The following is a 24,902-nucleotide window of genomic DNA, read 5'->3' as shown; positions in this document are numbered from 1 at the left end:
TGGTGAAAAAATCTGTGGAGAAGAAGAAAGCTGCTGGAAAACGGAAACAAGAGGCACTTGAAACAGATGATGAAGATGAACAAACAGAGGGTCGAGTTCTGAGGAAGAGAACTTGGATTGGAGAAAGAAGTAATAAAGAAACAAAGCCGAAAAAGGTGTTAAGAGGAGACCGTTGGCCTAACAACAGAGTTAAGAGGCTGAGATACAAAGTAATAAGAGCAAATTCATCGAAAGCTGAACAAGTGAATGAAGTTTCGAGTCAAAGTTCAAAAGCTGAAGGAGAAGAATCAAAGGAATCAAACGAACCAGTGGAAATAAAAAGAGTAAGAAAACCCAACCAAAAGTACAGATCACCGGAATGGTCTTATGTGGCACTGTCTGAAGGAAGAGAAGAAGAAACAGTGACTCGAGATAATCCGGAAGTGGTCTTGAGAGAAGTGGTTGAGGAAGATACTGGTGAAATTTTAAAAGTACTCTTGACTGACATTGGAGAAGAGTCGAGTACTGAGGATCTTGATGTTGGAGATCTGATACAATTTGATGTTGAAGAAATTGAAGTGAAGAATGACAAGTATCCAAACTGAGTGAAAGAAGGATTCACTTGGATAAAGTGAACGAAGAGATCATTTGGATAAACTGAAAGCTGAAGAATTGCTGAAGAATCAAACAGTAGTGGAGTAGTAGAGGCTAAACTAAAATGGCTAACATAGAGAATAATAGTAATAGATGTGCCTTCTTTAAGAGGTGGTGTAGAATGTGCTGCTGTTGTACTGGATTATTAATGCTTCTATGGGGTGTTTTAGTTTTATTAGTTACTTTTAGAGTAGAGTTTGGGATGAATATAGAAAATGTGACAAATGTAGAGAAGAATTCACAAAAAGTAGTTCCAATTAGAAGTAGTAGTTACATACACAAAGATAGGTCAATTAATAATTTTTCTAGTAATGTTTTTTCTAAACTGTTATATGAGTATGTGAAGACAATGGAAGTAAGGGATTGCTACGTCTGTATGCAATTACCTGCATCTGTCTCAGAGGGTGTTACTTATCACCATTTACCAGCTACATATGGTATTTCCTGTAGTATTTTAAGTAGTGTTTTTTATTTGTTAGGGAAAGTAGATGATAAGATGTCTAACAGAGATAGTATTTTTGGGCACTTGCCAATGAACAAAGAGCTGAATCCAGCTAAAGAAGCTAACACTTTTGGTGAGATTTTTATTGAAGAAAAAGGATTAACATTAGATTACATTTTTAAGAATAATTTAACTTGCAGTTTGAAAGAAGAGGAGAGAGCTTTCCTGGATATGGTAGAAGAAAGGAGAGTGAACATGCATGAGAAAAGGGGAAAATATGAAGAGAGTGAAACAATTTGGGACATTGAGATGGGAAAAGAATTGAGAAATGGGGCTAGTCCAACTTTAGCTCTAGATGTGCCACAGAAAGGTAAACTTTGCATTACCAGAAGGAAATCCCAATATGATACATATTTTGTGGGAACTAGTGAGTGCCATGATACATACTTCATTGCGACAGGTTGGGGTTTCAGAGGTGGAGAAGATACGATTTTTCCAGGAGTGTACTATGTTTGTGGGAACAAGGCTTATTACAAGTTGCCGGACCATTGGTATGGCACATGTTATGTGGGCCTGGTTTTTCCTAAGATTTTTCATACAGATAAAATAAGAGATGTAGAAGATATTAACTTATTAACACGTTTTAAAAGAGAAACTTGGTCTGAAATTGTGGGTGATATTTTTGGGGTTTTGATTTCAGCAGTGGGAATTTCTTTAAATGCTTATGGAATTCGGAAACTGTCCACAGTGGTTGATCGCTTATCGACAAATACCGCAGGAGGGTTTCTTTTGGTGAATACGGAATTAAGTGCCGTACGTGCCATGTCTATGCAAAATCGACTTGCCCTTGATATTCTATTGGCCAAGGAGGGTGGAGTTTGTGGAATATTGAAAGTTCAACATTGTTGCACTTACATTCCTGACGAAAGTAAAGACCTGAAGGTCTATATCAAAAATATTACTGATTTGCATGAAGAATTAGTACCACTTGAAGCTGGGAGTTTGTGGACTAAAATAGCTAATAAAATGATAGCTGTTAAGGATTTTATTGCAAAAATAGGTAGTACAATTATAGGTAGAATATTGTTTCCCTTGTCTTGTATAATTGTGGCTTTATTAATAATAAGATTGGTGTGTGTGTGTTGTAAAAACAGGGGAGGGAAAAAGAAATTGAATAAGGAAAAGAAAAATAAGAAGTTGAAAAGAGAACCTCAAGAAATTGAACTAGAAGAATTGAGGGAGAGTCTTTACTTAGAGACAAAGAGAGATGATGAAAGAGTGACTGGTGTTTAATGTTGTGTAAGGGGAAAAGACATTTCTGATTTCTCCTAAAATGGGACTAAATTTTCACTAATTTTTTTTTTGGGTTTATTTGGTGATAAAATCACCAAAGGGGGGATTGCTGGAGCAGAGTTTTCATTTAGAAAATTCAGGGGCTTTTGAAGCTCTAGTAAGTCTATGTGTTTTATTAGATATTAATAAATAACAAATTAATTATTTGTCTTGTGTAAGTATGTATTCATTAATCAATTCGTTTGTCTTAACATAAGAGAAAGTTACACAAGGGTTAGCATGCGTGTGCTGTTTTTGTTTTCTAAAAAATAACGTGCAAGTTTTCATGTTTAAACGTTGCTGTGTGCTGTTTATTTTAAGCACAAAACGCTGTCTGAATTAATGCTTTTTTATGTTGCAAAAGCTAGATAGATGCATACACATAAGGGTATTAGTGGGGTTAACACTGTTTAATCATTATGCTGTAGTAACGTTGTTTTTATTTCTTTTAATTGAGATGGTCTATTGTGGCCTATGGAGGCCTAATCCATGATGGCTAATTTTGAGAGCCTGGCCTCGAGTGAATATGTGAAAGACGTGACGAGAGAGACCCCTGCTGGAAATGGTCTTGAGGGTGACTGACCATGGTCCTTCTATGAAACTTTCCATGAGGACAGCAGCAGTTTTGGGTGTTCTCCAAGAAAAGTGAAAGTGTCCTTGGCAATCTCGAAAGACAAAGGAGCCGTAGAGGAAAACTCTGAACTGTGGCTCGATGGCCGAGGAGAAACCGGATTAAATGTGATACATGTTTTATTTTCTTGGTTCCTGTTCCGTAGTCTTCCCTATGTGTATTTTTCCTGAGCGGAGGTTCAAAAATGTTGCAATGTTGCATCCTTTCCTTCTCGCTTTGCTCAGTGATTCAGCGTATTCTTGCAAACTTGATGAGTCTTTCCATTGTAATTTTTATTATAAAAACTGTTAGCTTAGGGAGGGATCTTGCCACCCTTTTGCCACTTGCCATTTTACCTTTGCCGCGTGAGGTTGCGTTGCTGAGGATCGATGCTGAGGACTTCGTCTTGAGAGACTTTACCGAGAGACTTGTCCTGACCCGTTCTGACACTTAGTTAGAATAGGTAACTATGAGAAATGATTTATTCTGATTGATTTTACTTTGACTAATTTTAGATAAAGCAATATAATTTTAAACATGGTGTTGAATTTTCTTTCTTGTCAATTATTGGGTTTATATTGTTGATCATTATTGTATATGTTGTGTAGATTATGTTATTGATTAGGACAGTCACTAAACCAGATCTGATCGACCTGATATTGATGCAGGGTGTTTAGGTGTTTCTTTCCACAGGTTTATTGCTGGTAGAGTATTTGAGCGTATGTTAGTGAAATGGGCCCTAGCGTATGATGAATGTATGTGCGTGTAACTGTGTGATTACTCTATCCGTGGTAGTGGGCATATTTTAGATACCCTGATCTCTATCATATACATATCTATATGTATATATGTATATCCATGTACACTGCTTGTGTATATCCTGCCGCGGCTCCAGACCAGAGGGTGCGTCGTCATGCTGGACCACCCAAGCATGGTGCAGATCAAACTGCCACTCGACCTTGTAACCAAGGATGACGACGCCCTGTATTAGAACACAAAATGATTTGTTGGCAGTTGTCGGACACATTTCGCCTGCGCAGCAGGCTTGCTCACCAACACCTGGTACATTACCTGACGCACCGTCATCAACCCGTACCGCAGCTTTGGGCCACAGACGCTGGCACCATCGACTCCAGCTCATCAGCCTACTACATCGCTTCAGCAACGACGATGCTGCTGCTTGCACCGTGACCTGCCAGCACCGTGACGAGCACCGCATCACTTCGCACCACAGCCCTGGTCTCACCAATGCCGCTGGATGACTGTCATCAAGCCGCTGCCTGCACCGCAACCTGAGGTCACCGCACACTGCACTGCTGCACTTCACACCACAGACTCGACCGCCGCCGCCGCATCCGACTTCAACCACGAGGAGTTCGATCTGCAACGTGTGCGACTTCAAGAGCCCAACGACTCCTGCACCGACCTCCGGAACTGACGCCTGCGGACGCCAGCTCTTCGGGGCATGTTAAGAGATCTCCAATGCCCTGAATTTCTAAAGGTACTGTTTTGCGGGTCTTCCCGGCACCATAGCTGGCCCACGACGCTGCGGTCTGCCAGAACTGTTTGGATTTATTTTTCACAACACTGTTATAGATCCCGACTATTGACTTCAAAGAACTGTGCTTCAAGTCTATTTTGATTACTGAAGATTTCTGAGAATTGTATGGTGGATTTTTATTGTTTATGGTCTTGCTTTAGATATATAAAAATATTGGATATTTTTCTATACTGGTGTTGTGTCCTTTTGTAGTGCTTTCACTGTATTACTGTTAGTTATGTGCAGATGCTTTACACGCTGCCTCCAAGATAAGCCTTACTGCTCGTGCCAAGCTACCAAGGAGGTTGAGCAGTGGTTATTTTAGGAGTGTAACTCCTTTTTCCGACTAGAAGGAAGGGTCCCTACTTGGCCAAAAGTGCAAACCCTTGCCAACTAGAGACCCCATTTCCAACATTAGATGTATCAGCTTTGCCAAAAACTCACCAATAACTATAATCAAATGTATATTTTACTAATCACACAATGCAATGTAATAAAAGTGGTTGCTGTAAAAAAAACTGTTACAAAAGTTTATTAACAAATGAAAAAAAAACGTCAGTCTTTTTTTAAACATTTGTCAGTGCACAAAATGTAGTCATAAATACAACCACAAGAGGGCCTTTCACTCCAGCTGAAGAGTATAAATAAGCTCCTGTTAGGAGTGCTTTAGTAAAACAAGGCAAGCTCTTCTGAGAACATGGTTTTAATGACCTAGGAGTCTTACCTTTTTTTTTTTTTTTATAAATGTTGCTGGGGATCTTCTGCACTCCCTGCAGCCCTCACAATATTAAAACATGGTTGGTGGTGCTCCAGCCTCATCTAGGGGCACTACCAGCAAGAAAAAATATTCTTCCAAAATGGCCAAAGGTATTATGGGGCACACCTTGCTAGGAGCAGTCAGAAATATGTGAGGGGCTTTGTAGGCCCATTTATTATTCATTTATTTCTTTTTTTGTGGGATTCCCGGTCCCACCCAGATTTAATTTTCTTTGGGGGCTGCGGGGAGAAGCCCCAGGGCCCCCGTAGACCCAACCAGCACCCCAGCTTGCACCCGTTTTGGGTGCCAATGGGAGTCTGCAATTTTTTGTTTAATTGGGGGTCTCTGGGCCCACCTGAGGCACATACAGCTCAATTTCTGTTGGGGGCAACAGGGGGAGCACAATGGCTCAAGCTGCTCCAGCTGATTCACATGGCGGGAGCCGAGCAATAAAAAAAATAAAAAATTAGATGCATGCCCCAAACCCACCTGTGGCACCTACAAGGCACCTTTTGTTGTGGGATGCATGGGGAACCCCAAGATCCCCCCACGGTCCCTACTGGCTCCCCAGCCAGCATGATATTGGATGCTGGTGTGAGTCGGTACCATTCCTTTGCTCTCGCCTGGTCTAGAGTAGCATCTTTTACTGCTCCTGCTGGGCAAGAGCCAACTTCTGTTCCTTGCCTGGAGGAGAGCAGGCAGGGTATGCCAGCACTCTCCAGGGCAGGGAAACTACAAAGTATCAGGCTCCAGGGGATGGAGTCTCAGGGACATATGTTGGTTTGGGGGAGAGGTGGGCACAAGCCTCCCTCTCCCTCATCTCAAACAGCCCTGGGGGATGGGGTCCCCATCTGTTATGTTGGGAGGGGTCATTGCATTATGCATATTTGAGGAGGGTGTTTTAAGAAATGGACCTCACTGTTGTAGGGTTTAATGGTTGGGACTGTGACGTAAGGAAAATTGAATAAAATAGCCCGGGCTGTACGTCTTTGGGCTAATTAAACACCACGGATTGTGCCGGTTGTTGATAAGGGGAAGCACTGCGGGCCTGATTGCCGAACACAACCGGCAACCCAACAAACTGGTGATGAGCGGGCTTTCGCTAACCCGCTGTGCGTTTAGCCGCTGCGGTTTCCTGTAGCTGGCGTAGCATCTCCTGTGGCTCCGCATTGCCTCTGGGGCCTACAGTACCTCTGGCTCTTTCGCAGTGCCTAGCAGTCCCTTTACACTTGTGCAGAGCGTCTACTGTGGCTCTGCTGTGCCCCTGTTGCCACAGCTCCTCCCGCCCTCCTAGTTCCAAGGCCCAACCCACACTGGTGCAGGCGGCCTTCTGGTGACCTTTTGAGCGCTGTGGTGCCTGAGAGGAGTGGTTGGTTTCCTCAGGCAGCCTGTTCCTGGTCACGCTGCCCAGCCTGCACAATCCCAACGCTGTGTGCTGCTTAAGTTAAACAGACAGTGTTGCTCCAGCCTCCTGGTGCTAGTCCGCTGTTGGGACCTCCTGCTCCACAAGCTTGCAACAGCCAGAGGTGAAATGTGCCTCTGTGCCCGTGCAACAGCCTGCTCAGTGGCCCCCCTGGTTTGTCCTGCAGGGTATCAGGCTCAATTAGTTTTCTGCTGTGGGAATTGTCAGTATCCATATGCTAGCACCTACACAGATTGCACCACAGTCATCCGGTGCACAGCTCCTCATCGGCATTCAACAATGCGTACCTGGGCCACCTGGACTTCCTTGCAGGTCAGACTACCACTTCTTGGCATCAAACCACACCTGCCCATCTCTCTGCTGCACCATGGGAGTAGTGCCTTTGCATAACTTTACCTCAGTTCTGAGCACAAACCCGGTGTTGGGAGTGACGGACCCAAGTGTGCATCCCCATGGCCTCCACTCTGGCACTGGAGCCATTCTGGGCCATTCCTGAACGAGGGCCCTCCACCAACCCTTGCTGCGAAATGGAAGGATTAGGTTGAGCAGCTGGAAATCTATTTTACAGCCGTAGCAATGGAAGAGGACAAGCAAAGTCCCATGCTACTACATTTGGGGGGTGCGGCTATCCATAAGTTGGGCAAGTCTATTGAGGAAGTTAGCCCACCTCTCCGTATACAACATTGAAACAACTCTTTTGAGCCCTTAGCAAATCCTGATGATGACAGATTCTTGCTGCACCAGGCTCATCAAGTACCTCCAGAGTCAGTGGACACTTTTTATCCTCGACTCAAAGACCTAGCAAGTCTCTGCACCTTGCCAGACGCAAATGAGGAGATTCAGGCTCTGTTCCTTCTGAGCTGTTTCTCAGTCACGCTCAGAAATAAGATTCTTCAGGTCCCAGGGATGACAATGGCCGATATGCTGACGAGGGGTCGGTCCAAAGATCTCTCCAAAGTTCGAGCAGCGCACATGGAAGACGTTTTGCAATGACAGGTAAAGAGGAGTCTGTCAACGTGGTGTCTGTCAAGAGCCCTGACAAAAGGAAAACACGCCTTAGATTCAACTCAACACCTACCCGCATCAAGGGTCTTGTACCGCTCATGGTAAGAAGTGTTCAGTCTGCAACAAACCCAACCATTTTGCTAAGGTGTGCAGTAGACTAAAGCAGTACAAACCATGCAGACTCCGGAAATGCCAGAGAATGAGGAAGACATGGATGAGGATGACACAGAAGGTGCAGTTCACGTCTTCCATGCTCTGCCGTCTTTTGGATATTAGTGAAACGCATCCTGAAATGCAATATCCTTCTGGCAGGTTATCCGTTGCCGGCGTTGATCGATACAGGGGCTTCCATTAATATTCTGGCGCAACATGTCCTGAAAACTCTCCCTGTACAACAGACTCTTCGACCCACGTCCAGCCAAGTCTTTGTGTACGGATCCTCAATGCTACTCCCACTGGCAGGTGTGTTCACGACGGAGATCAACCACGATTCTCACTCCACTTGTGCCAAAGTATACACAACCAAGGGTGCCTACGGAATGCTGCAGAGCTGCCAGACAGCAGAACATATTCAACTAGTTGCTTTTGCTTTCAGTGTCCATCTGAGTAGCGTGGATAAGCTGGTGAATTAGTTCGCAACATTATTCGATGGTATAGAATGCCTCAAAAACGGTCTCATACATATTGATGACTCCATCCAGCCTATCACATTAAAGCATTAAAGGGTGGCATTCCATCTACTCCCTAAAGTGGAACAGAAGTTAGAACAGGTGGGCATTATCGAGAAGGTGGATGGCCCCAAGCTCTGGGTAGCCCCAATTGTGGTTGTGTGAAAACCAAAGCAGCCAGAAGAGGGCAGAATGTGTCGACATACGCTTACCCTATATGGCCATCCAACGAGAGCAACACCTGATGCCCACAGTTGATGACATTGTGGCCGAAGTTAGTGGCTCGAGGTGGTTTTCCAAGATGGATCTCCGGGCAGGTTACTGCTCGCACCGGAATCATGAGCAATCACTACCTTCTCCACCCATGTGGGTCTGCAGAGATCTAAACGTCTCAGTTTTGGAGTATCAGGCGCAGCACAAGTTTTTCAGGAAACCATTAAATGGGTGTTGGCTGGCCATACCAGTGTCCTCATTGTCAGAAAGACATTCTGGTACATGCATCTACATTTGAAGAACACCTGGACCATCTAAAAGCGACATTCCAACACCATAAAAAAAAAGGTCTCACACTTCACACAGAGAAATGTGCTTTCCTTCAGAAAGACGTAGCATTCTTTGGGTATAGATTTTCAGAGGAGGGAGTTATGCTAGATCCTACGAAAGTCCACGACATCCAAACAGTTCCAGTACCCACCAGTGTCACCGGCGTGCACAATTTCCTAGGGATAGTTACCTACTGTGGGCAATTTATCCAAAATCTTACTGCCCTCACTGCGCCCCTTAGGGAGCTGACCACAGCCAATACTGTATGGAGCTGGGGACCCGCCCAAGAAGAGGCATTTCAGTTGACCAAGAAAGTGCTGTCGGCAGATACTACATTGGCTTATTTTGATCCCAGCCGTGAATCCCAGCGCAAGTCCCATTGGTCTCTGGGCTATACTGCCGCAGAAACAAGCCAATGGCGAGTGGGCTCCAGTAGTGTATGCCAGTCGTGCTTTGACAGAGACCAAGCAATTATACTCTCAAATAGAGAAGGAGGCCGCTGCGGTACACTGGGGCTGTTGCCACTTTAACCTGTATCTCTACAGTCAACCGTTCCTTGTCCACATGGACCACTAACCTCTGGTACCTCTTTTCACTGGCTACTCTTCCACGCCTTCTCTGAGGATCGAGAAATAGATTCTCCAATTGCAGGCCTACTGTTTATAAGTGGTATATCGACCTGGTGCCCAGAATCCTGCGGATTATTTATCCAGCCATGCTAGGCCAGCCACAGTGTAAGAGGAAGTTGATGCAGAGGAAATCGAACAATATGTCCGCCTCATAATGGAATGGTCCAGACCATTGCTCCCCTCAATGAAATACATCATTCAGGCTACAGACAGTGATGAATGTCTCCAGTTAGCCATCTCTGTAGTGGCTTCCGGCAACTGGCACACTCTGTCAAAAAAACACCTCATCACAAGGAGGAAGCAAAATTAACATTGGCGTTGTACCACAATTTTCGGCTGGAACTAGCGGTGTCCCCAGAAGGATGTTTGATGAGAGGCCTCCGCTTGGTGATTCCGAGAAGTTTACAACAAAAGGTGGTTGATCTTGCCCACACTGCTTATCAAGGGATTGTCAGAACTAAATCCAGATTGAGGTGCAAGGTATGGTTTTCCAGTCACGAAAATCTAGTTGAACAGACAGTAATACAGTGCCTGTTGTGCCAAGATAAAATGAGTCAGGGTTTGACGCTAAAGTGCAGTACCATGTACTATTCTCTTCACTGTGCCAGAACTGAAAATTTAAAAGTTTTACCGAGGCACTGTCCTAGCAGTAGTCTGATGATTTAGTCAGTTTCCAAGAACTCATGTTGTGAACCATACATTAACACACAGACTGCTTCAAAATGTCTATGTAGTATGCATGCAGTCTTCTAACATACTATACACTTGTCTTTCACACCTTCAATTCCCTAGTCAGTATCAATACAGTCCAGCAAACATCCTGTCACTCCCTTTGCACTCCTCTAGTGACCCATTCAGTACCAAGTACTAATCCATTCACAGTGTCAAAAGCAAACCACTTATAAATTCATCCAGGCACTCTCCTTGCTGTACTCTAATCATTCCGTCAGTTCCCAAGTACTCGTGCAGTGAGCCAGGCTTTAACACATAGACTGCTGCAAATGCCTATTCACTATGCATGCAGACCTCTAACCACCTACACAGTTGTCTTTCCCACCTTCAATTCCCCAGTTAGTATTCATACACTTCAAGCAAACACCCTGTTACTCACCCAGTGTGTCTCCTTATAGTACTGTAATCATTCAGTCAGTTAGCATGTAGTCTTTTAGTGAGGTAGGCTTTAGGGCATGAACTGCTTCAAAGTAGTATGCACTATGCATGTAGTGTTTTAACCATCATCACACTTGTGGTTCAGGGCTATAGTTTCTTAGTCAGTTTTTATATAAAATGTGTTTGTACAGTAATGGAATAGTATGAATTTGAAAGTTATTAATATACATTTATTTGTGATTCTTTTTTACAGATACTGTTTTTCAACGTAAAAATAGAGAAATCATACCAGAAAAAAAAGAAAAAGAAAAGAAACTCAGAAAGGCGCAGGAGCGTTTCTCATCCGTTTGCACTCTTCTCGTGCAAGATTGTTTGGATGAAGGGTCCTTAGGTGTTTCATCATACTTGCCGTACGAGTATTTCTTGTTAGGATCCCCTCGCAACAGAACTCTTTTGCAAATCTTGCACGTGACCAAGGTGGCATTGATCTTTGTTTGCCCCTCGGGAAAAGTAAAAAATGTCCACAGCACTGAAGAAAAACGTTGTGGGCGTGGTGCCTCCTCCAAAAATTCATCCTTAGATTCGGTAAATATTTTAAAGCGACAACATTTACAGTTTTTGTAAGTTAAACTTATAAAATTTTGTTAGCCGTAAGCATTTTATATATCTGCAATTTGTAACTTGTGGTATTTTGCTGAGAATAGCATGTTGTTTTTTTTTAACAATCTTTCTGATCGCTATTTTTAGTGAAATTCAATATATTCTGAGAATAGCAAAAAAGGCAAACAAATTACTTTGTGGAAATTATGCTTTGTTGTAAAAAATGTATTATTACACGTTATAATTTTTTTTTCCTTTTCTTTCACAGATCCAAATGTTAAAATAAGCAATTTATATGAATTTAGATTGCAATGAAAATCTGAAAAAAATGTATACCATTTTTTATTCCTATTACTGTGAAGGTAAGTTTAACTAAGTCTCAATATGCAGAATGAGGAGGTCTGCAAGAAGCTACAAAGTTGAAACACGTTTCTAAAAACACTCTGTTTATACCTATGAAGGTTTGAAATCTGACCATAATCAGATATCATGTGACCTGCCAAAAAAGAGATTTGAGGGGTTCATAAAATTTCCCATTGTAGGTATTGAAGGACCACAATCATTTCAATCATTCTTCTTTGAACATCTTTGCAGACAAAACTCTGTGCTTACCTTCTATCATTCGCAAGGAATTTTAAAACCGGAAATATGTCACTTTTTGTAACATAGTTATTGTGCAAGACACTTTCATATTTACAAAGAGAGGAAAAGGCAGTCTGTGCACTTTTTATACTCCATGTAAATACAATCTCATTATGCACACCAGTTTGCGTTGAAAGGGTGTTCTATAAGTGTTGTTGTGCATGATTGCACTGAATACTCATAGAACAAGACACATGTCTAGATTTATCAGAAATCAAAAATCTCGATATGTGTGTGAATGCTGCACCATTCTAAAATTGGTGTAGGAAAGCACAACAAGGAGAATTGGTTTCATTTCTCCACATTTTTATATCTTCAATGCATGCTACAATGCTCAGCATACATTGAAAGAGAAAAATGCCTTTACGGATTGTTTTTGCCCCCACTTCTGAAAGAACGGGTGGAGAACCTGTGGGTGAAGTTCCCACTCGTGGATCTGCTGCGTCTGTCTGCTGAGCAGATCCGCCACGGTGTTTTGGACTCCTGGGACGTGTTGGGCCAGGAGAAAGATCTTTTGTGGAATTGCCCATCTCCATATGCTCTGTGCTAATTGAGAGAGCTGTGGAGAGTGTGTGCCCCCCTGTTTTTGAATGTAGTACATGGCAGTCATGTTGTCTGTGCGAATGAGGACTGCCTTGCCTGAAATCTGCGTCTGGGAGGATTTTAGGGCGAGGAAGATTGCCAGTAACTCCAGATGGTTGATGTGGAGTAACTTTTGTTGCGGCGTCCATGTGCCCTGTGCTGTGAGATGTAACAGATGAGCTCCCCAGCCGGAGAGCGATGCGTCTGTTAGGATTATTTGTGGGACCGGGTCCAGGAACGGTCGACCTCTGGAAAGGTTTGTGGTGTTCCACCACTGCAGAGAGCGATGGGTGCGACCGTCTATCAACACCAGATCTGTCAGTTGTCCCTGGGCCTGGTTCCACTGGCGCGCTAAGCACTCTTGGAGTGGACGCATCTGGAGTCTTGCATGGGGCACTATGAAGATGCAAGAGGCCATCATCCCTATCAGTTGCATAAACACTCTTGCTGAGAGAGTGTTGACATATGAATTTTTGACGCAGAGCCTGTATTTTTGCAATGCTGGCAGGATTGGGATAGGCTATGGCTTTTGAGGTGTCTATGGTGGCACCGAGGTATTGTTTTGTGTGTGATGGTACCAGGTGGGATTTTTGATGTTTCACGGTGAAACCTAGCTGGTGAAGTAGTTGGACTGTAGCGGCGGTATGTTGCACACATTGTTCGTAGGACGTGGCTTTTATTAGCCAGTCGTCCAGATACAGGAAGACGTGAATGTGCTGTCTTCTGAGGTGTGCAGCCACTACTGCTAGGCACTTGGTGAATACCCTTGGTGTTGTTGTTACCCCGAAAGGGAGCACCTTGAACTGGTAGTGTTTCCCGTCCACCACAAATCTGAGGTACTTTCTGTGAGACTGGTGTACTGGGATGTGAAAGTATGCGTCTTTCAAGTCCGGAGTGGTGGGAAAATCGTTCTGGGAGAGGAGTGGAAGAACCTGTTGAAGGGTTACCATGTGAAAATGGTCTGAATGTATGTAAGTGTTTAGAGGTCTGAGATCTAGGATAGGTCGTAGAGTCTTGTCTGTCTTTGGAATCAGAAAGTACAGGGAGTAGACCCCTAAATTTTGTTGATTTATGGGGACCTGCTCTACGGCTCCTTTTTGCAGGAGAGAGAACACCTCCTGTTTTAGTAGCTCAGTATGTTCTTGAGACATAGGGCGGTGCCTGGGTGGAATGTTTGGGGGGGTAGATGTTAGTTCTAGGCAATACCCTGACTGAATAATTTGTGTCACCCATCTGTCTGAGGCGATTGTCTCCCAGACGTGAAGTAAATGTTGTATTCTGCCCCCGACCGGAGTGGAATGGTCTAGAGGGAGCGGGGGAAAGTCATTGGGTAGTAGGTGTGGCAGAGCGGGCGGTATTTGTTTTGCCTCTGCCCTTATTATTATTGCCTCTGTATCCGCCTCTTTGATAACCCTTTGTGAAGGTAGATTGAGGAGGGGATTTGTAGGACGTGGATGCACTATCCGAGGAGTAGCCTCTGCCCGTGCCTCGAAAGGAAGAGCGGCGAAAGGAGCGCATGGGAGTGTGTGACTGTAGGGCTCCCATGGTTTTCGCCGTGTCAGTATCTTTTTTCATCTTTTCGAGGGCTTCATCAACTTTTGGGCCAAATAGATGATCTTGGTCGAATGGGTGGTTCAATATAGAGGCTTGTACCTCAGGTTTAAAACATGAAACTCTGAGCCAGGCATGGCGACGGAGAAGGACACTGGTGTTTATGGCCCTGGAGGCTGTATCTGCTGCATCTAGGGCACAGCGAATAGAGGTATTAGTTATTATTTTTCCCTCTTGGATCAATTCATTGACCCTGTTCTTGTATTTTTCAGGGTGATGGTGCATGATGGCCTCTAACTCATCATAATGCGCCCTGTCGTATCTGGCCAATAGCGCTTGCGTGTTGGCGATACGCCATATGTTGGCGGCTTGTGACGCAGTGCGCTTCCCTGACGCGTCTAGGAGCTTGGACTCTTTGTAAGGTGGTGGTGCTTCGCCTGACGCCTGAGAATTTGAGCGCTTCCTAGCTGTAGATACCACTAGGGAATCCAATGGTGCAGGGCCTTTAATGTAAGAAGGGTGTGTGGGGGCGGCTTTGTATTTTTTCTCTATACGGGGGTTTAGGACCCTGGCCCTGACTGGGTCTTTAAAGACCTCCGGTGCATGTTTAATCACTCCCTTTAACATAGGTAGGATGGCAGTAGACCTATGTGCGTTGTCAAAGGTGTCTAGGAGAAAATCTTCCTCCACTGGGTCAGTATGTAACTCCACCCCGTGGTAATGTGCCGCCCTTTGTAATAGGTGGTGAAAACCTAAGGAATCTTCAGGTGGGGATGGCCTAGATGGGTAAAGGTCATCCAGTGGGACATCTGGGATGTCCGGATTATTATAGTCGTCCCATGGGTCTGGAGATCCAGTAGGGGTGGGGTCTTGTGGCACATCTGCTGGATCATAATATGGGTCTCCTAAATCGTCTGGGACAGGAGACAAGGTTGGGGAACGATGAGGCGGGGGTGGAGAGGGTGGAGGTGGGGAGGGTGGAGGAAGTGGAGGAGGAGGGGAAGGCACTCTGAAAGGGGAGGTAGCAGTGTCTTTCCGAGGTGGAGGTGGAGCTGGTTTGTCCAAGTGTCTCTTTTTTGTAGACAATGTCAAATGGCCAGTTTTTGGATCCTTGGTGAGTGTCTTTTGGAGAGGATCCGGTGTGAAAAGTTCTTGCGACACTGGTTGTTCGGTCCGCGCCGAAGTTTTCGGGGCCGACGGCTTTTTAGGCTGGTCTAAGCCGTGCTTCTTTGGGACCTCCGATTTTTTGGTCGGTGCCGAAGAAGGCTTCGGCACGGGAGTGTCGGTGCCGAGGGCCTTGTGATGTTCGGTCGGCACCGGAAGGGCAGGTTCGGTGTGGAGATGGAGGCCGATCTTTTCTTCGGTGCTGAAGGGTGTTATTCGGTACCGGTGGTATGCTGGCTCGAGCCCGAGCTGCCGGAATGCTTAATAGGCTTCTTCACCGGGCCCGAAGGCGGGGTGTGAGAAGCAGTATCCTTGGTCTTGCCTAGGCCCGAAGGCGAAGGTGTGACCGAAGCCTTTTTGGGTATCGGCGTGGGTGTGGGAGGGGGTATTGTACTCACGACTCTCTGCGCCGGGGTGATGTCCTCCACATCTGAGTCGTCGGCCTCGGAAGCACTGACGAGGTCGTTGTCCTCTTCTTCGATGTTCTGCTGTCCCGGAGCTTCGACGTCGTCCCCGAAGATGTCGACTGGAGCGGCGATCGAGGAGTGCGCCATGTTGCGTCTAGCCCATCGATCTCGAATAGTCTTTTTAGAGCGAAAAGACTTGCAGGCGGGACAGTCTCGGGCCTCGTGTTCAGGGGAGAGGCAGAGGTTGCACACCTCGTGGAGATCGGTGTGGGGAAACTTGGACCCACATCGAGGGCACTTCTTGAAAGAAGTTCTTTCCATCAGCCGAGACCGGAGCCGGAATAGGCCCGAAGGCCGCCGTCGACGACCGGAATCGAAGAAGTGCCGAAGAGAAGGTGATTAAGATGATTTATTATCTGAAGGAGCTCGATGAGCGAGGATTTTTGCGTCGATCGTTGAACTGGGAAAGTTCAAGACCGGAGCGCGTAGTATTACATCCGAGCCCGATGGCGGAAAAAAAACAATCTGAGGATGGAGCCGAAGCCCATGCGCAATACGAACCAAGGGAGGAGTCACCGAACTCATGACTTCCAAAGACTTTTCAAGAGAAAAAACTAACTGCAAACATCCGGGCCCAACACCAGATGGCGATCTATGCACAGTGTATAATCTGCAGCTCATATGCCTCGAACACTCCCTTTCTAGAGACCTCTCACCCACCAGGGTTTCCCCTAGGTGGCATGCTTCATCATAGTGATTCTCTCAATCCGCAGCGTATTGAGGTGTGCTGCGACTTGCGAAATCACGTGGAAGCACTTATTTTTGAAAAATGTGTAGGGCAGTGATATGGAGTGGAAAAAAGTGGGTTAAGAATACCTAACTAGTGGGCTAATATTTTAGTCCTGCTCCTAGTTGGTATGTTTAAAAACAGGGGTAAATACTAGGGAAAGAAACAACCAGACTATGATGAGTAGAGTGTCCCTAGTATTGGGTCGACATGTTGCGAGCTGACCCCTAAAGCTCTTCTTCAGGACCGCACAGGGACCAGCCCCGTGTGTACCACTCCTATAGTATCCTGTAATAAGGAGACTGAAACGTGTCCACCTAATGTGAGTGCACCAGTGATTCAATACAAACGTTTATACATTGCTATGTTGTATTTTTGTTAAGGCTGAAATATGCCCTATGGTCTGTAGGGGTTGAGGGGCTTGTAGTCACACCTTCATCAAAGCACACCTCATGGATAATCAACTAATGGCACCCGCCATTAGGTGGTTATCTGTGAGGTGTGCTTTGAATTCAACGTATCAATGTATAAACTTATGTATTGAATCAATGGTGCACTCACATTAGGTACTCCGGTCCTGACATAGAATACAAAATGTCCTAGCTTTCGTGAAGAAAAGTTTCAATTCTATTAAGGACACGGAGGCGAGGATTATCCCACCCAATGGATTAGTTCTTCCCCACCCCCCTGGAAGTTTGCAGCCTACATGTAGGACAAGTATCATAACGCAGGAGCTTTATGGGGTGAGATCTAGGTACAGCTCTTATGCTTTGTGAATCTATGATTGTTGTTGGTTGCTTAACCGGTCTCTTTAACGCTGTTATAGGAATACCAGATGTTTATCATCTTTCAGATGCTGACTCCTTGTCTTTTCAGGGTCTGAGTAGAAACAAGATTAATTAAGAAGCGGGATCAGGTATTTCGCCCGAAGAAAGAGGAAGTGCTATCCTTTGATGTTGTTTATAAGGGACTGCCCTTATGGTTGTTTTTTGAACATTGTAAAGACTCATGAGATTTGTAATCTTTTGTTGTTACTTGTACTCTTAAGGCTGCTGAGCAATAAAATAAGGAATAAAAAAGCATAATCATCGCCATTAATAGAAATGAAACTTTCCTTCACGAAGGCTAGGACATTTTATATTTATTCCACAACAACTTAAACGCAGGACACCAAAACACTCCCATCGTAGGTGCACTGCACTCACACACCATGTTCTGGCAGTAGAACATATATCATTGCTATTCTGGCTATATCTATGTCCTTCTTTTCTTGAAAGCTGGCTGCACTGTTGCTACATCATAGATTTTAATCAAGCCATTGTACTTCACAGATACAATATTTTTTTTGTTGAGTAACCAGGAGTTCAAAAAGAAAAAACAGCTGCAACTTGAATGATTCGGGGGGCCAAAACATATCTATTTCTATTTGTCAAATTACCACTCCGAGCACCTCAAAAGTTTAAAATTGAGTAATGTTCATCCAATTCTTCCACAGCAAATGCAGATTCCTTGCAACAGTTCAATATCGATCCATTTTATGTAAACAGCATAATATCTTCAATTTTTGTGTCACAAAGGACCATAATATAAAGTTCAAAGCGATATGGCCATCACACTAGGAGCATTCCACAAAGGATACAAGTCCACTACTGTCACAAAAAGGCCACAGTCTAAAATTTGCACGATAATGCCGTCAAAGTTGGAAGGGTTCCAGCACGGATGTAAATCCACTACACTGCGACTCAAAAACAGTAACCGGCGGGTATGCCGCTGTACCTTTGGCTATTTCTAGCAGACTATCATTTTGAAAATAAGCTGAACTACAGGCATAGGCTTGATGGGGAAAAAAACGCAAGACCCACATTTTTTTTTTTTTTATCTCTAAACATATGAATGTGAAGGCTCTGTATTTAACTGTGTTTTAATAAGCAAGGCAGTGGAAGTGATTTCTTTTGAATACGGTGCTTTTGAAATTTCACATTAGAAATGCATTTTCGAATTTAAGTTTGCATATGCTTTACAGTGCTGCGCCATGACCAAGGAACTTATGAGATTTTTAAAATTATGAAAAAAAGAAAAATCCACAAAATCCAACTAGAGCGTATTCTGATTCGGTATATTATTTTTACATATGCAATATGCTTTAACAACCTCAAGGAAAGGCTCTTGCTTGTATGTTGTATAATAAGAGTATAACAAATTATGTATCTCTCGCTCACTACCACCACCTTGAGTTTAGCAACTTACATTGTAAATGCTGTAAAAAAAAAAAAAAAAAAGTCTTACCTTTCTTTCCCTCAATAGCTGCTTATAGCCACTTGCACCCAGAGATAAGAGAGTAATTAGAACATCCAATGAAGGGGAAGCAGATGCTCGTCCTGAAATAACAATTCAAACATTAAGTGAATAAATCATGATTACAGTAATATTGCGTACTGCACGTATAGCTAGAAAATAAATATATTTACCTGGATACATTTTGCTAATCGCTTGTATAAACACATCATTAAAACCAGCAATAATAGCGCCACCAACTGGAACCATGAAGTTCTTGTCCAAGCTCTGAACAAAAGCGTCAATTCTGCCCAATCGAGCCCCCTACAACAGAAACTGGATATCAGGGGCAATATTGTATAGTCATGCCAACAAATGTTTAAAACAAGGCAAGATTGTTTAACATTTCTACAAAAGCATCTGTTATAATAGCGATGGAGCAGGTATAACAAAATGTTGTATACCTCCTCTATTTTGCATGAAAATACTAATTAAATTACCTACTTATTATAAATGTACTAATTGTGTGCTGTGTTATACTAATTCAACCATTTGCATACACCAATTACACATGGGAAACTGCTATTTGCATAGCAAAATAATTTAATAACTAAAATCTGTATGCATATTAATAGTAGTACATGTGGTAATAGAGTATTGCATGATTTATGTTGCTTTTGTGACGTTTGCATTCTCGTGGCGGACCGTAAAGGTAAATATTATTGCTTTAAATGTCGCTATATGATAGGAAAATACTAATAAATAATGGGATTAGTGAGGGGATAACATTAGAATCTTAATTTCTTTGTATTCATTATTCTTTTGTGTTTGTTTCGCTTAAATTGACATTTGGTCCTACCTAGAAAATGGCATCCGACATGGAGTTCAGAAGTGGCCACCGTCTCGTGAGCGCGATGTCTACTGCGCAGACTCGGACGGCTCCGTGAACCTCCTAACAACCTTTGCACACCATGTCCTCAGTCAAGGATAGGAACTTGGTGGACTGCCAAACCCCAAACAGTAAAAACTGGTTTAAAGGAACAATTGGATCATACAAGCAAACCCTAAACATTGTAGCATTGGGACTGAACAGGCGCTACGAAAGTGAACCAGCAAGATCCATGTGAACCTGTAGGATGTAAAATCGGACGTTTCCAATCAGCCAATAGCATACTTTCTTGGTTAAAAATTGTAACATGTCATCCTGAAATTTATTATAAAAGAGTAGTAGACTAGTGAGGGTTGTGATGCTGCCTTTTGCTCGATGACCGCAAACCCTATCGACCCCACAGATGATGACAGACGCTTGCACGAATTCTGGTCCTTTGTAGAGCTTTGGGACTGTGACGTGCTGAGCAGAGTACTTTCGGCTTTATTTGGACAATTAACGGCTAAAATCGGTTATACAGAGCCAAATGAACTAGAGAAAAATCCAGATAGCGAGATTAGGTAAATATAAAGTCATACGAAATGAATAAAACTCTAAACTTTGATTAATTATAAAAGTTGAGACTAAATGAAATAATAATTAGATAAACCAATATTGATTAACAGAAATTACGAGTTTGTGGTTATTCAATGAAGAGAGTAAAGGATTCTGAGTCTTAAATGTGTTTTAGCTGGTTCTAGATCACCATCAACCAATCCAACTAATTGGTCTGTCGACCAAGTGGTGGAGTGCCTTGATGTTTAGGAATCTATAGGTGGTGAGTGCTAATGTATATTTCTGTAAAACAACTTTTTCTTTTATATAGGTTATAAGGTACCCCCCACATGTCCAGCGCATGAACTATACATCCCTTCTGTGTGCAGACTCGTGAATGAATTTTGGTGTTGGGGCCCCACCAATGACTGCGTGTATGAGTGATTTAGTGTGACGACGGGTCTGCGAACCCCAAAAAGTAGGAGTAAAACCCCTGACTATTTTTTGATTCGGGTAAGAGCTCTATGCCTTACGCATGCAGGAGTTTCAGCACATCTGGCAGCATGGCCATGGAGACCAGGAGAGTATTCTAAATGGCTAAAGAGACTGGCACCACAAAGGGAAATCATGGTCCTGATCGATCCCTCTCTTGCATTTGCAGACATGGTTAAGAGTGGAGGGCATATTTGTCACGTTAATGGCAGCATGAAGCACAAGAATAGTTGCTGACTAGTAGAACAAAAAGTTACATAGAACTAAACCACCTGAGTACCTTCTAAGGGAAGAAAACCTGACACTGACTGCAATGATATTGACCAAGTACAAGGAAACAGCTAGCACGAAGATTGAGTGCATTTCTTAAAGTCACTAATACAATAAAAGTTATATTTTAAACGCTTTTTTATTACTATTTACACATTACATCTCCAAAATATTTAATCAAATGCCACTACAATAACTCTAGTTAGCGAAAACAGTGCTCTACTCCTGATTTGCTCACACCTGAAGCATTAATTCTAGTTTTTAATTTGTTTCCCTACATATATGTTCCCTCCTCCCTTATCCTCATGCCAGCAGGTGCAAGCAACGACTACAATACAACACTGAATATAAACTGCCTTTGTCATTGCGGATGGCTATAAAAAGTGAGACAACAGCATATCTTTGAGCTGCACCGCACCATTATACAAGTTGGAAATACTACAGCCAGGGAAAACATATTTTCCGAAACCACCGGTGCTTCCATACCGCCATAAACCACTCTCTCTGTAGACATGTACCAGTCCATGCTGCATCGCACACTACCAATATCTGGGGGAGTGGCGATGACCCGCCTTGAGGCAGTCACAACACACAACCACCAGTCCCAACTGCAGCGTTCTCTGACATCTACATGTAGCCAGTTGACCCCCATCTAAAAAAGTACTAACTTAACTTGAAAGGAGTTGTCGTCTACTTTTGAGAGTAAAGACCCTAATGTCTCCAGACAAGTCAATTTGAAACATTCCCACATCATGTGGACAAAGGTGTCTTCTCCATTCCCTCTCACAGTGCTGTCTTCACTGACCCCACCAGGTGCAATCCAAAACATATAAAATACAATCTATGCAATAGCTTAATCTGTATCAGCCTAAAAATGAACTTTTCAACACTTCTCTAGGATGTAGTAGTGCCTTCTTCCATTTCATGTCATCCAGTGGACCCAGGTACTTCACTAATTTAGATTTCAAAGGGCCTAAGTTGTCTTCTGAGTTTTTCATAATTGTCTTATAAATGATAGAGATTGTCCGGACTAATACAACCCTAATGTCTAAGGGGGGAGAAGTCGGGTATATCAATTCAGAGCAATACACAAGGTCATGAGCTGCAGGACATACCTGTAAAGGCTGACCAGCTCAAGCTGTGATTTATTTTAATTGAGTTTAATTCTCAACCATGTCCAACATCTTTGAGATTCTGATTAGATTCCTCTTCTTGAATCCTTCTTCTCAGGAGTGACTGCAAGGAGCATGCCCTGTTCATAGAGAGGTAATCAGTTTCCAGCCGGTCACTACTCATGCCACCATCAAAGACCTCCCCACTTCCATGAAGCAAGTGTAGGTGGAATTGAGCATGCATCATCATTCCATCTGATCTCAGGGCACATGACAGTCATTTATCGTGGGTTGCTGAGAAGTCCAACAATGGCGTCTGAAGTGAGTTTGTGCAACCTCATTGTACACATTGTTGAATAGTGCCTCCTGAGCTAGTATTAGGCATTAAAAATTGGGATGGCTCAACTAACCCCTCTGAAACCAAGACATCAATACATATTTCAATTGTTATAACCTCAGGGATAGGTAAATACCTTATGACTCATGGGCCAACAATCCTTTACCCATTGTTGGACTCCATATAATAGGCATATACTTCCCTTAAATATTATTTTAAATACCCAAAGCATTTGAAAGTTTATTTTGACCCAAGAGTTTCTCAAGCACTTAATAATCAATTCCATAAGTGCATGATTGTATAACAAACGTGTTTACTGAAAAGGCCACAAGATTGATTGGCCGAAAATGGTTTACATTTCCCCCGAGGACCCAACTTTATGAAATAGGGATTCATTTTTCACTTAAAACACTCTGGCACTAAAAAAACAATATTCAGGCCTTGGTGCTACCTCTTGGTGTTAATTTAGCGGTGTAGCAAGGCATGTGCCTAACCCTTCTTTTAAATTTTGTAACACAAGGACAGGACTTCTATAACTGAACCAAAACACCAAAACCATGAATTATGTAAACACATGTAATAAAATCATGTACCTAAGAAATTAATCAATAGGTGGTTGAGTTATGTATCCTGAGTTATATTTGGAGAGCAATCACACCACAATAGATATCTAAATATCAAATGTGTTTCAATAAATGATTTGGGAGGTCCAATATGGAGTTTGTCACATAACCGAGGAAGCTGGGCAGCTCCACTATTTTGAACAGGACTGCACTATACAGTAATGAGTGGAGCAGTTTCTTGCCATGTGGTGCCTCCTCCTTGAACATTACACCAGCAGCACATCCAGGTTGCATTCTTGGAACCTAGCTTCTGTCTTTGTGTTTACCATTGTCAATAATTTAAATTCAGTTCTTCCCTCCTTGAAAGGACAGTCATGTAGAGGTTAAATTTTCAGATACTGAGCAGCAACAGAAATGATGTATCGCAGTGTATTTAAAACTAGAGTGCCTGCCATATATGTTGAATCTGCAATGAGCCTGGGAATGGTGTACCACGCATTGGCCATTGTAAAGTAGTATGACATCTGCATTCAAGGAGATTTCCCTTTTTGACTCCACCTCACCCAGCATACCCTATCAAATCCAACACGTCAAGTGCTTCAAAGTCAAGTCCAAGAAGCAGTAGGGACAGGAGTCAGCCCTGCCCAAATACCTCAGTACAATATGAAATAGTTTTTAGAGCTCTCCGTTCACCTCTACCTCGACCTCAACTGTAAGCAATGTGATGGGCATGTTGGAAGGTGCAATTCCCTCCCAGCTAACCCTGCATATGCAGAAGGATAACAATGGCCATTCACAGGTCCTTTGGGAAAATCATAGATTCTCACAGATCTCGAGGAGGAATTCTTAAAGGCCACCAACATGTCCTAATATCAATGTTCAGATAACTAAAATTGTCTTATCATCAAGGAAAGATGGATTAGGTAGGTAGCAGTCTTTTCAGGCCAGCATATTAATTTGAAATACTCCACCTACCCCATAACACCCCCACCGGGACAGCTTCAAACCCATTTATTTAATGCTTTTTCCAGTAGCAATCTCGACTGGTGGAATTAGTCATTGTGGCTTTAGCTGTACTGCAGTTTGCTAGCCTGTGCTCTTCCCCACTACATTCCCGGAATCTCCTCATGTGAACACCACCTCTTTGGCATACAGAAGGCTGCTGCAGGGGGTGACTGAAGCGTGGGGAGGAAGCTATAACTCTGTCCTACCGCTCGCCTTGAAATGAAATATAGCTCTGTTAAACTCCGCCATTAACCGAATCCAACTTCACTCACAATTAGAACACAATTCGAGATGGCTGAACTTCTTCATTTTCGATTAACTGCAAAATGTAATATATGTTGGAAAATGTCTGTGTGCATTCGCTCATAAAACGTAAATACATTAAATAATGATTCGCAATTTTGTCAAGTATCGCACATTTTAATGATATAGGAGTAACGTCTGAAAATATAGTGAACAGAATGCATGATGTAGCTACATATTTTTATAAAAAGCTTCTGTAGGCAACACAAATGAGATTAAGATTATAAACGTAGACAAGCGGATTCTACATAAACCTACTCATCAGTGACCGCGTTAATTTTTTTTTTTTTGTTACGTTAGAGTCTTTCCTCATGGTAAATACTAGACAATGTGACTTAGTACGGTGTGCTGAAAAAAAGCATTCAAAAACCAACTGTGTTCATTAAAAGGTCATAATGTTTAAGTGGCTTTGCTTCCTTTCAATTAAAATCCTACCTGCTGGATTAGATGCATGCATTTTGAAGACTGTATTCCATATGCATTGTTGACAATATGAGGAACACCATATTTCGCACATATGACGGCCAGTTCCTCGATCCTACAAACAAAATCACACAAAAAAGAATGCAAGGTCATATTTTCCTTCCTATGCAGCAGTATAACTTTCACACAATTCATAATAACGTGTGTGCCATTAAACTAGCCCAGAGGTTGCGCCCTACATATACTTCATGATCAGAGTTATGAATTTAATCATT

General features: G+C 43.1%; 1 protein-coding gene across 1 annotated transcript in view; it reads right to left on the bottom strand.

Moving 5' to 3' along the window:
* The window catches only part of SEPSECS (Sep (O-phosphoserine) tRNA:Sec (selenocysteine) tRNA synthase), a 208,348-nt gene that overhangs the window by 79,921 nt on the left and 103,525 nt on the right, over positions 1–24,902 (bottom strand). The window contains exons 6-8 of the mRNA XM_085642333.1: positions 24,640–24,742; positions 18,894–19,023; positions 18,712–18,803 (exon numbers count right to left, since the gene is read on the bottom strand). Coding sequence (XP_085498459.1) covers positions 18,712–18,803; positions 18,894–19,023; positions 24,640–24,742 — 325 coding nt within the window. The remainder of the gene's footprint in view (positions 1–18,711; positions 18,804–18,893; positions 19,024–24,639; positions 24,743–24,902) is intronic.

Source organism: Triturus cristatus, chromosome 2_2 (genome assembly GCF_964204655.1).
Source record: "Triturus cristatus chromosome 2_2, aTriCri1.1, whole genome shotgun sequence".
Classification (NCBI taxonomy): domain Eukaryota; kingdom Metazoa; phylum Chordata; class Amphibia; order Caudata; family Salamandridae; genus Triturus; species Triturus cristatus.
Note: the sequence above shows the minus strand (reverse complement) of the source record. Positions and strands in the feature narration are given on the sequence as shown.